General features: G+C 40.4%; 1 protein-coding gene across 1 annotated transcript in view; it reads right to left on the minus strand.

Annotated features, from left to right (window-relative positions):
* Positions 1 to 3,114: 3,114 nt before the first annotated feature.
* Positions 3,115 to 23,498, minus strand: part of LOC124719821 (zinc finger CCCH domain-containing protein 10-like) — a 123,326-nt gene continuing 102,942 nt past the window's right edge. Inside the window, 1 exon segment of the mRNA XM_047245010.1 lies at positions 3,115 to 7,468. Within this exon segment, the coding sequence (XP_047100966.1) occupies positions 7,280 to 7,468 (189 nt within the window). The 3' untranslated portion in view covers positions 3,115 to 7,279.

The following is a 23,498-nucleotide window of genomic DNA, read 5'->3' on the forward strand; positions in this document are numbered from 1 at the left end:
TTAATCTGCAATTCCAGGACCATATAGCAATCATTCTTCTGTCTCATAGGCTTTGTTTTGCACTTGCAGCAGTGCTTTCCGACCTTCCTTCGATTCCAATGAACCACGTCAATTCTGCCAGCTCACGCGCTGGTTATCCATTTGTTCAGCATAACTGAAGCTTTCGTGCCTACTACAATTCCTGCCTTGTTCAAGACCATGAGAAGGGATGAATTTCAGTCTTTGAATATGCCTGCTGCTAAATACGATGCCAATTCAACGACTTTTAGTCAGGAGTGCAAGTGTTTAGGAGCTAATCGACAGATAGTGGAGTTAAAACTTTTGTTCACATTTTGTGTGGGGCCACCTAAACATCTCTCCCGTAATTCATCCCTTGATAAATTTTCATATATTGCAAAAATTTCCTTCTGTACGTCGGGGTGCAAAGGAGTAGGGTGCAGTTAATGTTCTATTCCAAGGGCTGTTAGTTTCTGCCACTCGCACCAGCTGTCTTCTCCCTCTGGGCGATACTCCTGTCGAGGATTTTCACCCGGGGAAATCATATAGTATGTTGCCATAGTTGCTTTTTTCATGTCTATGCTCATAAAATCCAAATGAACGTGAATTTCACTTTGAAATTTTGATGGCATATTCTTGGATAGTTAAGCTAATGATTTAGGCAATAAAAATAAAAAAAGACTTTTTGAATCTCCTACTGTGGTTTCCTCCCTTAAGATGGATATAGCCTGCAAGGATATATTCAGGTAATTCTGGAGTACTAAATGTTAGAATAATGTTGCCAATTTTTCCAATCTGACATTGACTCTCCTCATATAGTTCTGCACTTCTGTGACGCCCATATTTTTCCATTCTTCACAGGGTCCACCTCCATTATATCAGAGTAGGTAACCACGCTCTTACTTAAGGTTGTTATGCAACTCAGCCTTGACTGGGTAGTCGCCTAAGGCCTTACATCCCAGAAGCTTAGATATACAGTCTGAATGAGCAGTTTCAATCAGAAGTGTTCCATTATGTTGTCGTTTGACACTTTGTACAGGCCCAGCAACACCTTGTGACTGTAGAAAGGGGAGACCTTCTCAAAGGTTCCCCCATTCACTTTATTACAATGAAAGTGTTATGGTACACTAGTGCCCTGTTACTATGGTTCTGAGACTTCTTTTTGAGATGACAGCCGAACAGAGATCTCTTCGAGAAGTGGGTGTAGGTACTACCTCACGGTGTACTCATCCCGTCAGTAGTAGTAGTCTGATGAGACCATTCCATAGGGATCCCAAGAGATGCTAGGAGAACTCCGTCGACGCAGGCAGAGCCCTGCACGCCTTATACAAGTGGAGGATGGCAGGTGGCCCAGAGGTTTCCCACTAGAGACTGTTTTACCTAAACAGCCATTCACCTCATCAGCATGTAGCACACCTTCAGGTTGAGGGTTTTTTTATATATATATATATATATATATATATATATATATATATATATATATATATATATATATATATATATATATATATATATATATATATAAAGGTGTGTACCTTTCTTGCGGTCCAGGCAGTGAAACCAAGACCCACGTTCTCCAAAACACACAACTTTCCACCAATGTGCCACATGATGGTCTCTGAAGCATTCATAGAGCTTACAGAGAGGTCTGGCGGCACTTACCAGCCTCCAGCTCAGGAATCCTGGGGTCACCAAGCCCGTACTCAGCAAACAAATGCTGAGCCCCTGAGGCACGGATAATCAACACTCTACTGTAAGATACCTTAGTGGTATTGAAACCAGGTCAACACAATAAAATTTGTGTGACCAGTTGGCTGATTTTGTCCTTCAGTAAAACTTAAATATGGTTGCTGTATGTCAGCCATGTTCAAGATTGTATTACATACATAGCTACTTGGCAGATTCTTTGTCTGCTCTTTGCCTGAAGGTGAACACTGGTAGGTCAAAACCAGTTACAGCATTATGAGAAGCTTGTGATTATGTCATAAAAATACAAAAAAATGTGGAGAAAACTGGTACTGTAGCTTGCATGTTGTAAAACCTGTCAATAGTAGTTTTAAAAGGAGAAAAGGCATACAAATTAATTGTGATACTGCAACATTCCTTTAACACTTTCACTGCTCTTTGCATTATGTGCTGACATGGCACTCATTATGGCTGTACTGCTCACCAATGGCTGGAGCCTGTGCTGAGATGGTGTTCCGGTCGATATGAAATACTTATCATCTGATTTTTCGAAAATTATTAGGTGAAAAAATTTGATTTTTACATACCTTACAGGTTGATATTTTCACTCGATAAAGAAATGAGTTTCTTTTCGTTATCCGTCATAATTACTTGCACTGTATCAAATTAAGTAAAACACTGCACAAAGTTTTAGAGTTTGCAGAGGTAAAAATGCAATGCATAAACTTTGTGTATGGCTGATTTTAGCTCATACAGTGCAGTGAATTAAATGTAGATAAAACATTGATATTTATTTAAAATTTAGAGCAGAAAGTTATCTCGCATCATTCTCAAGTTATTGGGTTTTACGTCCAAAGGTAGTTGCATACAATGGATCCATTCATGTCCTTCCACATTGTGAACCTTGGTCATCACAATTGTCACATCTCACAAATGATTTAACACATCGAAAAGAGGTTTTCCGCAAATGATAGTATGTACTGTACATATACCAGAAATACTGAAAACTTTTTTATTCACCAGGATATGGAAGTAACTCATCCATAGCAGTGAGAGGTTGATGGCTAAGATTCATTCAGACACCCATAGCACTAAAGGAAAATCTACGTGTTGTGCATATACAAATCCGCATGACCTGGGGAACGTTGAAAAGGAGAAAATGTATAAGCACTCACAGCGGAGAAAGGGTTAAAATGCAAATATTTAGAAGAAACATCTGTATGCAATCAAATTTGAATTTTACCAATACAGTTGAAAATACACAGATGCCATTCTTTACTTTTCATGAACAGTTGAAATTGAGATAAAACTCGGTTCAGCTCAGATTCCAAACGTGGACCATTTCAACACTAAGGGAGAGTAGAGGGGACTGGGTAAACTTCGAATAAGTGAAACATCACAGAGCATGAAAGTTACCAGCAAACAACTCCAGAACGTAAAATTATGTTTATTATACTTGGTTACAGCAATGATGTATAATTGAATCTCTACTTTTTTAACACACGAGACAAGAAAAGCAAAGAAGCAAAACATGTACATCCCAGAATGTCATATATTTAACTTTAAATTTCCATACTTCTAAGCTAATCTTATTAAGAACCCCAATACTGCAAAACCACACACACACACTCACACACACACACACACACACACACACACACACACACACACACACACACAAATATTATTACATGAAAAGTCTCTCTCTTCTGTCAGTATTCTGAACAGAACTGTTGAGATTAATGACAGAGCTGCCTCCAGTGGCATGTCTCACATTACATGCCTCTATTTTAACAGTCAAAAAGAGAGACTAGTTCTCTTTTCATAACTGGAGACTGTAGAGGCTTATCAGTGTTGGCATAATTAAAAGATAAACAACTTCTAAGGGCTTGCAGCAACAGTTGTTACATTTTGTATTTAACTGAGCATTTATAAAAATGATGACAGGAAATTACATAGACAACATATTTAAAAACTGGATTTTTTAGAATACAGACAGACTTTATTACTATCAGTTTTTCAAGTACAGAGAATCCATTTCACCAAGAACAAATGAATATTCACCCCTTCCTCCCTAACATCTATCCCCATCTTCTTTTATGAGTTTTCGTTTTTCTTTTAGCTTTATTAATGTGAACACAGAGTTTGAAAAAAATGTGACACTGGGGAAACTGCACTCGCCCTTCTCCAGATCTGATTACAGTTGAAAGATCTTATTACACTTTAATTGGAAATGGTATCTACTTTCTTCAGACATTCTGCAACACCAACACAGTAAAGACAGAGCAGCAGAGTCCAAATATGTGCTTGAAACACTCACTGGACAGTTACTTTCTACATTTACTTACTATTTATATTTTTGTTATATCACACACAGTTGTTAATCTGTTAACAGTCATTCAAAGTGTTACAGAGATTGTCATACACAAATGTACAATAAAATATATCTATAACCTCTTGTCAAATTTTCCTAGCAGTTTCTAAGAAACAATACAAAACTATCACACAGAGGGCACTAAATGAAACCATGCCTATAAGAGGAGGGGAAATTATACTGCAGAGAGAGCAATAAATATGCACTGCACATCAAATATGTTCCAACCATTTTACCACAATTTCATTTTTTATTAAGAGTTATTTACATAATATACTGTGCCAAACCACAGAGCTACAGAACATTATTTGCAGCATCAAATGGAATCCCTATATATACTGCCAAAGTGTAAATGTGACAGTTATGACACTGGATGATTCAAACAGCTAGCAAGAAGAGAATTCTCAAAAAAAATTCTTATATCTGTATTCCTGTACAAATTAAGATCCCAGAAATAGCACTGGGACATGATGGAGGGCATACACACAAAATGGATCACAAAAGGAACAGTTCCACCTGAGAAAAACACTGTATAAATGAGACTTTCTTTTAAGAAATAGAAAAAAACTTATTCCAAAATTCTGTAGCAGACAGTTAATAATAGTAAAGTAAAGTGTCCAATACTGTGTCACCTTCCACAGCTCTCGCGTGCAATATAGTCAACCACAATGTAAAATGTATGTGCAAATATGTGTAAGACCAATAAAAACCATTATGTATGACAAATGAAAATAAAAACACAACTTCAACAAAAATTAAATCATAATACATATTTCAGAGGACAGTGCATGGAATACAATATCAGTACAAAATTAAAATATACTCCACAATTAGTGCTTGTAGAAACTTATGCACATTATAAAGACTATTCAATAAAACAATTCTTCTACAACAAAATCATTTCACAGTGAGGAAAATAAAATTTGTTTGAACAAAACCCACCAAAGCTCTCAACTACATTTCACTGCAAAATACCTCTTCCTCTATCTTTCATCTGATGATCGCAAATGGATACACAGTGTGACACAGAGATAGTCAACTCTGTTAAGAGCAATAGCTCTAGAACTTTAAGGTTTCAAATATATCAACAGATCAATTGCAACAAACCATCAAACACACAATTTGATACTGTCTTTCCTGTTCAATCCCGTACATGTTTCTTGCTATGAACCAACCAGATTGCCAATCTGGGAACCCTGTTCTCTGTGTCAGCTGCATGGGAAAATTCCTCGCAGTGACAACATCACTAACAAATGTATTTCTTTCGATGAAGCACTCAGATTAATGATATTTCTTAGTGGGAAAAACCTGAAAGACTCTTCCTGTGTCATATAAATTTCCTAAACCACTGAAAAGCTGCTTTTGGTGTGATTAATTAGAACAATTAACAGTTTGTGATGCACTGTTAAAAATAAATTTAAGAAAGAAAGAACAGTTTTCTGCTGTGTATAATATGAAAAATGTTACCTACAAACTAAGTTACATAGCTTCTGTTACAAGCAGACTTACAATCTGAAACTGTCTCCCTAGCCCAAGACTTCACACAGCAAATTTCCCATTTGTAAATGTCCACACGTTTTTCATATGAGCAAGTTCTTAACCGGTGTTAAGAACTGGTCCCATTTCCTTTAAACAGACCTCTCAAAATATTGAATCAAATACAACAAATGTGAAACATTCTTCAAAATCAAAAACATCTGTGGTAATACCAATTTTAATCACTGGCAACTTCCTTAATAGCATGGAACTTTGCAGTACTGGAAGTGAGCTGAGCATATACTCATGTGAAGCCACATCCATTTTTCATTCAACACACAGCAGGAAAATTTAAGTGTAAACAGAATACCGCTATCAGTGATATAACTAGAAAACAAATGCAGAAATACAGGTAGAATCAGTGAATAAGTGTTTCTTGTATTATGTGCGCAGTTCTGAATTTTCAGAAAAATGACAGCCTCCAGAATCAAATAGGAACATAACAGAATCTATCGGAAACTGGGACTGATTTGCTGCCACAGATGGGATTGAGAGAGAATTTTAATGCTAATGTGAGACCACTATGTGTCCATAAGTCTCATTCCATTCAGTCACACTCTTTCCAGACAAAGATGAAGGGACTGATAACATTGTACTCTTTATTCTTTTGTACATGTTAATTCGCAAGTGCTTAGCATCTAGTCATCTTTCTTACTCTTAGCTCCATTTTCTGTAATTATTTCACAGTAATTTGTGTAATGTTTTGTACCATACACAATACGCATTTTTTGTAATTGCCAAATCTGACAATCAAAGATTTCACAATCTTGTACAATCTCGTGCCAGGCTCCCTAACTCAAAAGACAATATTTCAATTCACAACAAGAAATTCTTTTCCTGTAATTAAATTCAAAGTAACACATCGGAAGTTATGCTATCGTGCTACTTTACTTACACTGCAGAGCTGTACGGGACTGATGTCCAATTCAGTTACAAGTGATTACATTTTTAAATTCGAGAGCAGAAATTCTTTCTGCAGGTGGAATCTTTTGCAGCATTTGGAAAATCAAAAACTTGATTTTATGTAACAATATTCAGTTTCACATTACACATTCCATAACTATAACACCAAATTTGTATTTACAAAAATCAATAAAAGTAAATTATACATTTTCTGTTTAATTGACAATAGTTGTTTCACAATTAGAAAACAGATTTCTACGTGAAAAAGACCAATCACCAAAATACTTATACACACCAGTAGTCGATCACACAGCTACCTACAGCTCTTCGAGTCAGCTACTGAAATGACTAAAACACAGAATAGCCAACGGAAATAGGTAAGTAAACTGTACATACGACAGAGGAAACTCAGATACAAGAGAGAGTACGTGCTTTACGACAATCGTAAAAGGTAGGGTCAAATAGTGCTCAGAGCAAGCCGCTGTCAGATCCACCGCACAATACGAAGTCGCAGCGTACGTTATATCACTGTACACATTTTGGACACCTTAACTGTTGCCGCAGCTAACTGCCAGGTACAAATATTTGTCCAATCGCTTTCTCTGTGGAAAATGACACTTGGCAAAATTTACTGGAAAAACTATTTCATAGGTTCGACTATCTCCAATCAGAATTCCAGGAAAAGATTTCTTAACCAAAAAGAAATAAACACACAAAATCAGCACATAAAAATTGCACTAGAGTCGTGACGAAATTTCAGTTCACAGTGTCAAGTAGACCCCCTCAGTGGGAGAGGCCAGTCGGCAGCACGGGGCGCAGGTCCTGCCCCACCATCGGGTAAGACACCAGCGGGGCACTCGCCGCAGCCCCGGCAGCGGCCATCGACATGGCGGGTGTCTGCGGGGGCGGAGGCGGTGCCTGCGGCTGCGGGGCGGGGGCTCCCGGCGGTGGCGGCGGCTGCGGCTGTGCACCCGCCCCGGGCTGCCCGGCGGGGGCCGGAGGTGGCGGCTGCGGCTGCGCCATCGACACCACCTGCGGGAAATCCAGGTGCGTCTTAAAAAACTACCCTTCCTTCGATTGCCTACAGCACGAGGTCGCGGGCCGACAATTACCGTACGGACAGAAACGACGAGGGGATCTTACAGACAGATCCTTTTCGACTTCCTTCGTACTCGAGGAATTGCGAGGTCACTGCCCAGACATCAAATCTTAAGCTGTACAACACACTACCCGAAAACTCTAAATGAATTGAGAGACGATTTCCGAGTTCTACTAAGTGCAAAATATTTCCGACATTTTAACATAGTTAGTTGCAGCTGAGTGCATAATGTTCTAATCTTCTAATAGTGAAGTTAATCGTTTGTTTCTTGCTAGTAGAAACTTTCTTTTTCTAGACTCCTAGACTTTTCTGTATATTAACAAACTGAAATCGTAATTACCAAGTATTACACGATAACTTTAAAATAAAACCGCACTGTTTGTTTTTAATTAACCACAACGCAATACGAGTTCACGCAATAAATTACGATTTGATTAAGTATGTTAAACATCAAACCGAAAATATTTTATTTTTAATTTCAGAGATTGAGCAGTATTATTGGCACACTATATTTTCACTTAACAGTAACATATTTACCATTTTTCTACCCAATTTTATTACGATATTCACATTTTAAAGCAATTAGTAATTTAAAATACAAAATATTATTTTATTTAAATACTATCATTCAATACTTGTGAATTAATACTCCAATATGATAACAGATATGGAATTCAAGTAACTGTAAAAATAAATGAAGTTACTAGTGAGAATCGATCCAGTAACTTCACAATTACACGATTAAAACGCTAAGCATTGCACTACAGGCAGCCCAGGAAGTAATGCTCTGCTGACAACAATGCTCTGAATGCAAAATGTTAGGTACGATTTCTTTGAAGTTTCTCAAGTGTGTGTGTGTGTGTGTGTGTGTGTGTGTGTGTGTGTGTGTGTGTGTGTGCAAAAATTTTATTTTATCCAACAGATAGTGTTTCAAAATGGTGCACGTATGTGACGTACGTTACAAGCAGCACGTTGTCACTGAATTTCAAACTGTGGAGAATATTCACAAACGTTCGTGTGAAGACTACGATGCATTTGCAGTCAACTGGAGTAGAGCTGATCGCCGGGTGCAGAGGGTGAGACAATCGGCAGAGGGTTTGGCAGATCTTCACAATTTGCAATGACTGTCACAGGTGACGCGTCGCAGTGTGCCGATGTTCTCACTTGTGCGGATCGATTCATTATGACTCGGCAGTTGGCACTGCTTCTGTCAAACGGTAAAGAAAGTTAGGATGCAATTATCTGCACTCTCACATACTCTGAAGTGACCACATGAGAAAAAAGGTTTGGGCAATATTATCTCATCCATCCTACAGCCCTGGCATAGCTCCCTCACACTTCTACTAGTTTGGATAGTGGAAGAAATTTTGAAGACGACGACAAGGTGATTCACACAGTGAACGAGTGGTTTCTTGGACAGGGCCAGGGCTGGTACCAACAGGGCAAAAACACCCTCGTGTCTCGCTGGAGCAGGGCCACAGAACTGGAAGGACATTAGCTGGAAAAGTAATGTGTATAGTAATCATTATTGCGTAATTTTCATTGTGTGGAATAAATAATAGCCGGGGACAAAAAAAAAAAAGGTGGAACTAACTTTCTTGGCAACACTATTATTTTGATTTCAGTTCCTGTCATACAACAGTATATTATCTCACGGTCCACTGGTGATGAGACTTACTATTTCCATTAGTTCGTAATTCCTACTACGACCATTCTTATAGTACGGTAGAACAATATAACGATTTTAGACACGTGATGCCAAAGAAAACAGAAATAAGTATGTGTATAACAATTTACAGTAATTACTTCATACTGCAACAAAGCCAGCCAGATAAAAGTTCCACATTTGCTGAATCGAATGTCAATCTCAAGTATCCTCAGTTCAAATCCAAGAGATATTGTATTGTGTTGCCTGTAGATTCTGCATTCCCCCCCAAGTTTTCACAGTATGCAAAAAATAAACTCTTCCACATGAAAATGAAACAATTTTTAGGCTCTACAATCTTATGCCACATGTTATTTTCAACTTGTCTCCTAATGCAGCACGAAATTAGATGGAGCAAGAAAGATAGGGTCAGAGTAATTTAAAAGCAATTCCAGTGCGACAATTAATACAGCGATATTTAAATGAGATGGTCACAGAGGAACTTATACTCGAGGGCCCCACCAGGAAGCAAATTTTTATGAAGAATGCTCACCCACAGTAGGCTGGCATTTTGTGCGACAGCTCAAACTATTTGGCCCACAAGTGGAACACCTCAACAGTTCGAGAAACTGTACCAGGTGAACGGAGATCTAGGCAAGAGCCGACAGCTCCCAAAGCCTGCACAATCTCGGATTGCAAAAATTAAAACAGACACTGCAAGTTCCATCTGTGCTGGTCTATTTGAGACAGTATGCAAAAAGGGAATCGAGCACCCAGTTCCAAGAGAGCAGCCCCAATATGCTACTCGATGAGGTAATTGTGCCTCATCCGAATTGATCTGAAAGGACACAGGAGAATCAACCGGATGAGGAAAGGACAATCAGCACGAACTGTATGGAGTTTTCAGCTTACCCTGTACGTGTGTCCGACACTGTAGACTTGCACACTTAAACCTGTGAGGCGAAGTCAATTATTGCCTAGCTGCAGTCCACACTATACAGAGGTCTTCAGAAGGTCTGCGAGACCTCTCTTCGATCTACAGAAACCCTTACAGAAATGGTTGCCACTGTACTGTATTAATGATTACAGAGAGAAAAATCTCCACTCTTGATATACAACTGCACATTAAAAAAGGTATTCTCCAACAGTAGCAGAGATATGAGCTTTGAGATAGCAGTGTGCACTGATCAAGTTACTTCTGTCCTACACTGACACACAATGTTGCGTGGAAGCTTGCTCCTGACTCTGATCCTTGCTCTCAGAGCTATTTTGGGTTCCACAGCTACAAAATTTTCCAATAAATGTATTACTGTTTCTCCTTGGCCATATTTACTGATAAACATCCACAAATTTATTCAAAACTCGCCAGTTTGGGTTATAAGCACTTTTCTATCCACCTGAAAATAATTTAAACCTCGCTCAGTGAATCGTACGAAAATAAATGCAAGTCCTTCAGTATCAGACAGTTGATAATAAAAAAAAGCCCTACTCTTTACTTATTTATTAGTGTCAATATTCTGCCTCTTTACTGCATAATTTTTACTAACAAATGATCCCATATCTGAATCTGGATATAGAAAGCTTCAATTAGGACAATGTACCCACTAAATTTCTGAAAACTCTTTCATACTTTGCTCCTACCGAATCCTTTCTAGCATCACAATTCCCTTTCTTAAGTGTTTCTACATCTTACGCTACTTTTCCTCCAAAACTTTATAATTGTTTAGTATTTCTAACTTAAATTCCGACTGGACTAAATACCCACAGGTGAGTGTTCAAGTTTGAATCCCAATCGGACACAATTTTTTAATCGGTCTTGTAAACTTTTCACTTATAACCAGGAATTTTTCGCAGTATTCAATAAATACAATTGTGAACTAAATGGGAAAGAATTAGGAAGATAAAAATGAATGAGAGAGGAGAAGAATGCACAGCGAATTAACTTACACTTTATTTCCATCAGCCTTTCTATAACAAACAGAAAGCTATAGCAACCATAAAAAAAAATTTTTTTTTTTGATAAAGAGCTGAGCAAGGGAAAATTGGAACAGAAAACAAGAGGAAAATTAATATCTGTATCTGTTGTCAAATCATTCTGTCCACAGGTATTACCAAAATGTTTGGAAATTGTGATGTTCCGATGAGCAGAAAAATGGACCTTCCCATTTCCCACCTTAAAAGTTTCTCAAAGAAATCTGTCTTGATCATTACCAGCACTTTATGTTTTACATATACTATAATACACTACAGTAAAGTCTTTGGCATCACACTACAATACATATCGGACAATACAGACTGAAAAACTGAATTAGAACTTACCATCCAGAACACTAGTGTGTGCTTAACCTACGTCAATCTAGATTACACTGCTGATAATTAATATGAAAATCTACAAAAATCAATTTGTGTTAGTCCATTTTTGCCTAAATTTGAAAACATGTTCAACATAACTGCTAGTCCTTATTTAATTTATGGACAATGTACAGTTAAAAGAGAAGTAAGGAAAAGAAGAGAAAGAAAAGAGGAAAAGTGAAATATCTCTGAATCGACAGTGAGAAAAGGAATGGCACAAAGAAGGCTCAGGTTCCACAAGCTGTTGACATCCATGTCACTGGTGACAGAAAAATAATGCTCAAATTTATCCGGCCCGATAATGACTGGTAACTGCTGAAAGTTTTAATTGCAACATGTGTATAACACACTCCTATACGAACTACAGTCGTCAGTGAAGGAGATTTCTCCTTTACAAGCAATAAATGTACTACACAATAAAGTTTGTCACCTGCAATAATCCCGCAAACGACTAATCCCTCTCTGGACAGTAACGACGCTCCACAACTTCGACTTGAACTTCGACACAGACACTGTCATTTTCAATGGCAAGGACTGTACAAACTTTCTATAGAGTGGCAGTTGTCAACTCGCACTGTCGCTAACAGTGACAAAGATAAACCACATCCACAGTGTAGAGACTTTGTAGTATTGCACGGTGGCGATTTAAATTTGGAGGGGAGGGGGGAAGAATCCCTGAGAATTTCAGGTGTGAGGAGGAAGATGGTGTCATGAAGATGATGAATGGGATGGGGGTGGGGGAAGACTTTTCTTTCCCCTCAGTTGAATGAGCTATATCCTAGCTACAAGCAGTAGTTTAACTGCAGTTTTTAAACATCAGTAATTTATATGCAATAATATTCATATATTAACACACTTTGAAATACAGAGACAGTAAAAAAAATTTGAACACCAAATAACAGCTAATGTAGCGTAATGAAATTTTGGGAACACATTTGTGTAGGTAACATACTTAAGTATTAACACTGCAAGGTCACAGGTACGAGCTAAGCCATTGCAAATGTGGAATGCTTCTACATTAATAACCTGTGTAACTAACAGAATGTGGAACGCAAGCACGCAAACGTGCACGCACTGTGCCGTGAAGGTGCCGGACGTCAGCTCGTGCGACGGAGTTCCACGCCCGTTGCACTCGGTCTGTCAGTACGGGGAAAGTTAATGCCGGTTGCGGAAGACGCCGGGAGTTGTCATCCGTACGCATTCGACTGCATACAGATCTGGCAACATATCGATACTCTGCTTATTAGGTTACGATGGTGGTATGTGGGCAAGCATTAACCTATCGGTAAACACCCCCTGGAATGCCGTTTGCGAATGGCAGCACAACAGGTCGAATCACCAGACTGACATACGTATTTGCAATCAGGACGGGTGGGATAACCAGGATAGTGCCCGGGCTGTCGAACAAAATCACACCCCAGATCATAGCTCCAGTGTGTCAAATACCCAGACAGGTCGTCTGCAGGCCAACCGGTCTCCTCCGATCCACCACACGGCAATCGCCGGCACCGAGGCAGGCACAGATTTTGTCAGAAAACATGACAGACCTTCACTCTGCCCTCCGATTGGCTCTCCCTCGACACTACTGAAGTCCCAAATGGCAGTGGTTTGAAGTCAGTGGAATGCACAGTACAGTGTGTCTGGCCGGGAACTGTCCTCGAAGTAACCGACCTGTAACAGTTTGTCGTGCTACGGTGGTGCCTACTGTTGCCCAAATTGCTACAGCAGGTGCATTAGGATGTGCCAGAGCCGTACGTCGAACGAGACGGTCTTCCCTCTCGGCAGTGCCACGCAGTCGTCCTGAGCCCCGTCTTCTTGCGACCGAACATTTTCGTGAGCACCGCTACAGCAATCGTGCACAGCGGCTACGTTCCCGCCGAGCCTTTCTGCAATATCGCAGACGGGAGCATCCAGTTTCTCGTAACCCTATTACGCGACCTCGTTCTAACTCAGTGAGGCGTCGGTAATGGTCTCGACTGACATCGAATCGCCACATCCGATCTCACAGGTAGCTCGACCGTTACGAGGTGAATTTAAAGGAAACCTGATTTGCATCCTCATAGTGGCACTACTAGTGCCATTCTTACGTGACTGGAGAGAAATCTGAAGAGACATTATTTTCCAGATGTGGAAACACGCCTACCATCTTTAGATTGTGTCACACGACTCCTCCTCGGTGCCGCAATTTTTTTTTCCGTCAACGGATTAAGTATTTAAAACTTCGAGTTTATAAAACTCGATAAAATTCAATTTCAGTACCACGTTAAAAACACAGAATTCCATAACATTTTATAAAACTCCTAAAATTCCCTGATTTTCCAGGTAATTTCCTGAGAATTCCAGAAGAGTCACCACCCTGTATTGTTACCGCTTCTAGTGTATTTCAGGTTGTAACCACAAGTGCAGAGACTGTCAGCTAACTACGAGCACACGGCTCGTGCAATTTCTAGATCTGCACAGGTACCGTGAAAACTACCGCCAATTGCATCGTAGAGGGCATCACTTATTAGTACGTCTTTCTGTTCTATTTGTGTTCAGATAACTTAATTTACAGCTGCCTCCGAAGTCCTCGAAGGAGTGAAATGGGCAAGGTTATGGTATATTCCTAGATTCCTCACATAAAAGCTTCTTCTCGAATTTTGTAAGTAGGATTTTGCAGGGCAGTATCCATCTATTTTCTTCAAGTATTTGCCCATTCACTTACTTGAGCAGCTCTGTTACGCTCTCCCACGTGAGGCCATTTTTACCGCCCTTTTTTGTATACCCTCATTAGTCCTATTTGGTACGGGTCCCACACAGTCTAATAATATTCTACGACTGGTAGCACAGGTGTTTTGTGAGCAACCTCGCATTTCTCTAGTATTCCACAACCGAACAGGACTTGCCACCTGCTTTACGTACGACCTACAACCTGTAACTGATCGTTCTGTCTCGTATCCCTACAAACTGTTATGCCCAGATGTATGTACGAGTTGACCCGTTCCAACTGTGACTCGTTGATACTGTAAACATTGGATACTACAATTTTTTAATTAGTGAAATGTACAAGTTTACATTTGCCAATCTTTACACCACTACGAAATCTTATCAAGATATGACATAATATCTGTGCAACTACTTTCAGATAGTACTTCATTACAAATAACTGAATCAATTACAAAATGTCTGATGTTACCTTTGATAGTGACTGCCAGGACATTAATATACATCCAAAATGACAAGGGTCCTGACACGCTTCCCTGGAGCACACCTCAAGTTAGTTCTACACCTGCCGATTACTTTCCTTTCGAGATACCACTGCCCCTTCCCGACTAAAAAGTCCTCGGTCACAAATTTTGCTCGATATCCCAAACGAGTGTGGTACAGAGCCGAACGATTTTCAGAATTAGAGAGATACTGCATCTGCCCGACTGCCCCGATCTGTGGCATTCGGGATATGACGAGACAGAAATTTAAGTCGGGTTACGCACGACCGATATTTACGGAATCCGTGCCGGTCGGTGCACGAAGGAGATAATTCCATTTGATGTATTACCTCACTACATTTAAACTCAGAATATGTGCAAGTCGATTTGAGAAACTTAATGACAAATGATGCTGTACAAAAAAAATTATTTATTTGGGAGTTGTGCTTTAAAAGGATGCACTGTACACACTCTGTCATCCAGAAGTACAGACAGTAAAGAGTGCCATAAAATGATGCATTAAAAACCTACAAAGAGAAAATCCATTACATAACCACGGCTGTGGCAGCACACGGAGGAAATCCCTGCCAGAAACGCTAGCAACAACAGGCATCCTTAACACACTCATATCATCCTTTTTATTCCCCAAGTTTAGAACGGCTACTGCTGCCACTTTTTTAACAAGGAGAGATCCCCAGCAGTGGGACCGACCTTTTGAAATCATCTAGACAGTGATGTAGGTTAGGGTCCCAGGTATTACACCCTGCAGCCATTCACCCTGGTGGGCCCTCATTTGCAAGTAACAAGCGGAAAAAAATTTTTGATTTTCGCACAATGCTTTATAGCTTTCAAAGAAATGACTTTGTTATTATTTTTATTCATTATTTTTATTGAGTTAATTCATTTAAATGTAACTTTCTATTTATATTGCTTTCACACATCATTTTAATCTTTGCGTTTTATTTCCTTTTTTCATATTCTTTTTCCATTTGGAATCTTTGTTCATGCGATTTTAATTATTTCTGTGTATTAATTTCAATTTAATTTTTTCTGTTGCATCATCCTATATTTTTGTCCATGCTACTGTCTTCGTTATTTCTATTCCTCATTTTGCATTAAGTTTGTTTTATTTATAATCCCTTCTGTCATTTACATCTTCATCTGTGTTATTTTGTTCACTGTTTAATAAATCTATTTTTTAAATTTTTGTACGATGATTACCTTCCAAAAAATGTACACCTTGCAACGAAAAATACATTTTTGATACCAATGCACAATTAATATAAATACCTGTAGAATATTTAGTTTTTTGTTTCTTAACATTGTCATTTTCAAATGTTTAAACATTATAATAGATAAACAAAAAGAATTAAATTCACACACACATGTACAAAGATTCCAAATTGGAAAAAAAACAATACAAAGAAAAAAATGAGAGCAATTGAAAATATTAAAACGAAGTGACAAAAGGAACAGAAACAAAAAAATTATATTAAACACTAACTGTATAAAAATAATGACCAAAGTAATTTCGATAAGGATTTTAAAAATTAAAACTTTTGAAGCACTTTTATCAGATTCAAACCCATAATCTTTTGCATCAGCCCTTACACTGCACAGACAGTTATCCCTTCTACGAAACTGTAGAGAATTAATCGAATTTATGAAATTTTTTGCCATTTACTCGCAAATGAGGGTCCACCAGGGTGAACGGCTGCAGGGAGCAACACCTGGGACCCTAACCTACATCGGCAAATAAATGATTTCAAAGTCGGTCCCACTGCTGGGGACCTCTCGTAGGTGTTATACAGGCCCTTTTCACAATGAAAGATGTAGAATGTGTCAACTGAAGGTCTACATGCATCTTATATAGAGAACAAATACTAAAGCTTCCTTAGAGGGTTAATTCTTATCGGATTTGAATGTGGTTCATGTAGGTGACTAGTCATTTACATCATGTTATCACCAGAATGTGATTTTCACTCTACAGTGGAGTGTGCGCTGATATGAAACTTCCTGGCAGATTAAAACTGTGTGCCGGACTGAGACTCGAACTCAGGACCTTTGCCTTTCGCAGGCAAGTGCTCTACCATCTGAGCTACCCAAGCACTACTCACGCTCCATCCTCACAGCTCCACTTCTGCCAGTACCTCGTCTCCTACCTTCCAACCTTCATCATGTTAGTTATCACTGTTTATCCGTATGTACTGACTAATCAAAACAGTGAACAAACAAGAGACTGAAGCCCGTGGAGGACAGATCAATTCTCAATTATAAACCTTGAAAGATCTCCCACATCGGACAAGAAGATTTCCCTCTTCTGTCAGTCTGTAAGAAAGACATTATATTAATTCATTGAAGGGACCGAAACAATATATTCTTTATTAATTCTCTCAGAAAGGTGATCATTAATGGAGCCAGAACGACTGTTTCAAAACTCCTCCTCAGATGAAAAACATATGCTGGACTGGGAGACAAGCACAGAAACTCACCTTCCACAGACAGTGCTCTTACTGACTAAGCAGTTACGGCACAAATAATAACTGGCACTCACTCGTGCCAGCATGTGCTGTTAACCACCTCCTGGTTTGCTAAAAGGCACAGCTGGCTACCCAGAACCTTGATTCGGAACAACACTGTAGCAGGTTTTAGAACTTTAGTAAAAACATTAACACTGAAAGTTACAAGCAGATTGAAACCGACGCAGGGACCTAACAGATCAGCTCTCTTCGGTTTCCTTCATACTTACAGCCAGCACCCTTAAGCAGTGGGGGAAATTTGAGCTTTGTAACACAGTCACCAGTATATCAGAAAGTAGTGTAGAAGTTTTGTAAAGCCGACGAACTGATTCCCATTAGTAGCAATGTTCCTTGTTTTACTTTTATTTAAACTCTATATTTATTAAGAAATGGAAATATTAATTAACAAATTCTGAATCATAATTCTTTTAACAAAAATAACACCTTTTCATTTTTAATTACTGGTCATACGAAAATAAGTTAAAATTTTATACAGACATGTTAATGTCCTACAGTTAAAAGACAAAAAATTACATACATCAATAATACTGCTTAACAGCAGAATCGAAACCGTGGTTTATTCTCTGTTTGATGTTTTGAATTTTTATAAAAAATCTTATTTTACTGCGAATACTAGCATTTTCGTGTGACTAGTAATTACTAACAAAAATATTTTATTTTTATTCAAAAATTATATTCAGTTCTTGTTATTAACAAACCAACTTCTAATAAACATACAATTAAAAAAAATAATGCTACTAGTAAGAGTACAAACAAGGACTTTACGATTACAAGACTTGTACGCTGCATACCCCGCTACCGACGATGTCGTGTACAATGTCAATATGTTGTATGTAATAGCACCAGAAATATTCTACTCTTTAAACATATTTTTTTAAAAGAATTGTGTTGTACTGCTTTAGGGAACTGATGTCTGGCAATGCCCTTCAAATCCTTGAAGTATGTAGATAATTGAGGCTCGCAAAGCAGTCCGTAACTATGACACGGCATAGCTCCGAGCAGCCTCATTTCTGCCAGTCGAAAAAGCAGGGGAGCATTACAGGCAAAATTGAGGCTCCGAGTGCAGATAGCGAGTCGTGCCCGTACAGCAGATTTGTGTCACAGTCTCGCATACAGTTGTAATCTTCCGTGACGTTTCAATGTTAATGGGCATACTCAACTCCTACAATGTGATACAGTGTCATTGTCAGCTAGAGTACAGGGAAATTGCAGTCATAATCAGTATCTTCATAGAATGTTCTCCAGCTGAGGGGCATAATGTGGGAAAAATTAGAATACGTCTGTCAGATAATGATGCAGAGAAAGGGGTGCAGCCAGTGAGATACCCAAAGCTGGTAAAAGAGTTAATGGTACAGATTCATTAGCATGCAGACAATCTAGAAGGGCACAACACAGACTACTCAAATGTAATAAACTTCTACAAACATTTCAGCCCCGTTCTTCAACAGCTCATTTCCACTAATCGAAAGAAAATAGGTAGTACTGTAAATCGATAAGTTCGGATGACTGATTACTTTAGAATATCACACATAGGAAATGTGAGCTGTGAACAATATCAAAGTAAAATACAACAAAGGGCTGAAAAATTCAACAAAATAGGGACCTCTAAAAAAAGGGCGGGAGGGGTCTCAGTCGTGCAAAAAGTATAAAGGAGAAATACGCTGCCTCGACGAAAAAAAGTGAGTGACCCGAAGACGTTTCATATGTTAATGTAACTTTGCACATACACACACACTATCAGTGGGTACGTAAATGATTAAGAGCTGTAATTCTCTGTGACACACAGAATGACCATCCGTGTGCATCAGTGTTGTCTGTGTTTTGAGAACTCGCTAGGCCCGGTAAGGTATACACCGATCAGAAGAGCTTCTGTGAAGTTCGGAAGGTAGGAGACGAGGTACCGGCGAAATTAAGGCCGTGAGGGCGGGTCGTGAGTCGTGGCCGGGTAGCTCAGTCGGTACAGCACTTGCCCGCGGAAGGCGAAGGTCCCGAGTTCGAGTCTCGGGCCGGCACACAGTTTCAATCTGCCGGCAAGTTTCGTATCGGCGCACACTCCGTCGCACAGTGAAAATCTCATTCCGTATACACTGACCGTCGACCTACTACCGGTACAAACCTGCCCGGGTGATAGCAACGTCACCTGGTGAGCTACAACTGCTAGTCAGGCACACGCACAGTGCACACAGTATCTGCGAGCGTGCTGTCCTCGTGTAGAATGGGGAAGGCGTGCGATCTACCCGAGGGTAGATCGTGACGGCCCAGAAGCTCGGCACGAGTGTTTCGGAAAGTACGCGACTTGTCGGGTGTCTGAGGAGTGCAGCAGTGAGTGTCTTTGACACGTGGTGAAACTGAGGTGAAACTGTGTCCAGAGGTATTGCGGTCGGGCAGCCACCCTCATTACAGATGCGGGACATCGTAGGCTCGTCAGATCGGTAAAACGGGACAGGCGGCAAACTGCAGTGGAACTGACATCGGACTGTAATGCCGGGCAGAGTACAAAGGTGGCCAAACACAGAGTGCACCAAACACCCCCGACGGTGGGCCTCCGCATCGAATGACCCGCACGTGTGCTGACGTTAAGACCACTAAGACCGGAAAGGGCACGTGACCGTCAGCACCGGACGTCTACGCAGTAGCAGAGTGTCGCACAGTCTGACAAATCCCGATACCTCCTCCGGCGTGCCGAAGGGCGGGCACGAATCTGTCGTCTTCCACGGGAATGGCTGCTCGACACTAGTATACTGCGAGACAGAGGCGAGGCGGTGGTGGCTCCGTTACACTCCGGGGAACATTCACACGGGCATCTGCGGGGCCAGTGGAGCCCGTGCGAGGCACCGTGACAGCCGAGGAGTTCCGTACACCGGTTGCAGACAACAGACGCCCCTACGTGACGGTAACGTTTCCCGGCGGCATCGGCATTTTTCATAAAGATAGTGGGCCGTGTCACGAGTCAGGAGTGCGACGGGGTGGTTCCGGGAAGACGGTGGCGAGTTCCAATCTACGTGCCGACCACCCGACTTACCAGATCTGAACTCTACGACAGCATCTCTAACGCAATCGAACGTGGCGTCAGAGCTCGTCGCCGCCCTCCCCAGAATTTATGAGAATGAGGTGACACGTGTGTGCAAATGTGGCGCCAACTGCCTCCAGTGTCCTACTGAGACCCTACTGCTCCCGTGTCACGATGCGTCACCACTGTTATCCGTACTCGAAGCGGAAATACTGGCTATTAAGTAGACGGTCATAATGTTCTAGCCGATCAGTGTATAAGGCGGATCAAACAACTTGCATGTCGAACGATCACTGCCACGTACTCACGTGAGACGGCATTATCGGCACCTGACAGATTGAAAGGGGCCTCACTGTGGGTTTCCATTTGGCCGTACGGTCAAACTGTGCAATATCCAGGTCTGTGGGGTATTCAGATGTGACAGTGGCCCGAAGTCAGACTGCACAGGAATGTGAGGACAAGTATACTTGTCGACAAGGTTCCGGTCGACCACGTCCGGTCACCACGTGGGAAGATCACTGTATCGTGCACCGAGCACATCGTAGCAGATCTGTATTCGATAGGGCACGTGTAGGACCAGCTCGGACACACACACACACACACACACACACACACACACACACACACACACACACACACCGGAGGGAGGACTCGAACCTCCGACAGCGGGAGCTGCGTGAACCACGACGAGGCGACTCCGTCTCCGTGGAAGTACCTCTGATATCCAGATGCAGTTACTGTAGTTGTGGCCCAGTTTGCCTCAGGAGAGGATACAATAACTTTACGACACCCTTTTGAACCGAATCAGTGCATTCGTGGATGCCAGAATGTGTACGTCATACTGACAAGTGGGCTTGTAATACAGAGTTCTTTGCAAATTTCATTAGATAGTGTCACCACTGAAATAACATCACGTGCCCTCTCGACTTGTGAAGTTTCATTCTGTTTCCTTCTCCCCTTGCAGGTGCTTCATTTTATTTGTCAGGCAGTGTATTAGACTACCAACTCTTCTGTGGAAGAAACCATTACGGACCCATCAAACTTTGGCAACGTTCTCAATAATCATTCCTACCAGCAGCTGACACGTTAACTCAAAATATTATTCGCGCAAACAAGTAAGCGTAATTTTTAAAAGCTGACATTCGAGACAAAGGTGTCGTGCTGCTGCAGAAAACGAGCGAGAGGGAAATTTCGTCAATTATTAAATCACTTAAAAGAGAATACTGACACGTAGAAATACTTAGAGAGGTTGAAAAGTCCAGTACATAATCGACAATTTCTATGCTCGTTCAGCTGTGGTCAGTTTCCAATACATTAAAAAATTTAGTACACCATTAAAGAGAGAGGCAGACAACTAAAGGCAACAACTTGTTACCAGTGTTTCATAATGGTACTGCTACAGTAGTGCACAACAGAGTAGCAACAAATCTCAGTACAGAATTTTTTTTCAGACGAGCTGTGTGGATTCAGGATGGGAGCACCAACAGAAAACATAATTTATTCCTTTGTGTGAGGCATTTGCAGGACTACAGAAAAGCTGAAGACAGTAGGTATCTTCTTCAATTTTACTGCACCATTCAATTATGTGGACCACGCTATATTTTTGCAAAGTCAGAGCAATACAGCCAAAGGTTCAGTTTGTACATAGTGAACTGGGAACACTAAAGTTTTCTTCCCGTGTCCTCACGTGAGGAACAGACGCCAATTTGAATGGGCCATTGCAAACTGGGGATCCCACAGGAAGCTATTCGGGGTCCATTGCATCTGTCAATACATACAAACGATCTGCCATCACGCAAGCATCAGAGTAAAAGATGTGGAATGCAATGCAGAATATTTTGCAAGTTGTAGCTGTGTTAACACCAGCTCATCACACTGCCACACAGCACAGCATACACAGTTCCTGATGCAATATTACATCTACATTTTTACTCTGCAAACTACTGTGAAGCACACGACAGACGGTACTCTCCACTGTACCTGTTATTAGGGTTTCTTCCCACTCCACTCACGTACGGAACACGTGAAAAACGACTGCTCAAATGGCACTGCGGGCACTGCAGTCTCGCCTTTGCGAGCCCTACAGGAGCAATATGTAGAGGGTTGTAGTATGTTCCCAGATTCGTTAGTCGCAGTTGGTCCTCAAAACTTTCAAAAGTAGGCTTTCGCAGAATAGTTTGCATCTTTCTTCGAGAGTCTTCCAGATCAGTTTTTTGGCACCTCCGCAATGCTCTACCATCGGTCAAACAAAACCTCTGCCTATTCGATACCCTTACTTCCGTGCGCTCAATATCCCCTTTTAGTCTTAAGTGGTAGACATCCCACATTATTCTAGGATTTAAAAGCAGTCTCTTTTGTGGACCGACTGCATTTCGCCAGTAATTTATCGATAAACTGCATCTCACCACCTGCTTTAGCTACCACTGAACCAATGTCATTATCCCATTTCTTATCTTTAGAAATTGCTACACCCAAGTATTTGTACAAGTTGAAGAATTCCAACTGAAACTACTGTGATTGTAGTCACAGAATACTTTTTTGCGTGCGAAGTCATAACTTTCAATTTCCGAACAATCAATGCAAGTTGCCAAACTTTGCACCATTTTGAAATCTGAGCAAATATTTACGCAGATCTTTCCAGACGGTACTCAATTACAGATAACTGACTTAACTATTAATATTGTCTGCCAGGTGATTAATACAAAATGTGAACAGCAAGGGTCCTACACACTTCCCGTGCACAGCAAAAATTACACCTACATCTGTAGACAACTCTTCACCTGAGATAGATTACTGCTTCCCTCCTACAAAGAAATTCTCGGTCCAGTCACAAATTTCACTTTATACCCCATAACGATATGGCTTTTCATTATAAATGCAGGTGTGGTATTTAGTTAAAAGCTTTTTAGAGGTCTAGAAATACTACATCCAGCCAACTGGCTCACTCTGTAGCTTTCAGAATGTCATATAATAAAAATACGAGTCAGGATTCCACACGATCGACAATTTCAGAATCCACACTGGCTTAAAAGTGACACTTTCCACAGTCACGGAAAAGCTTATTTCCTCTGTATTAATTGTACAAAATTATACATTCCTGAGACATATTAAATCTCATCTTTATCTATGATAATAAGTACGGGCCGAAGCAACGAATTAAAATTTGTGTCG

The sequence above is a fragment of the Schistocerca piceifrons genome, chromosome 11 (genome assembly GCF_021461385.2).
Source record: "Schistocerca piceifrons isolate TAMUIC-IGC-003096 chromosome 11, iqSchPice1.1, whole genome shotgun sequence".
Lineage (NCBI taxonomy): Eukaryota > Metazoa > Arthropoda > Insecta > Orthoptera > Acrididae > Schistocerca > Schistocerca piceifrons.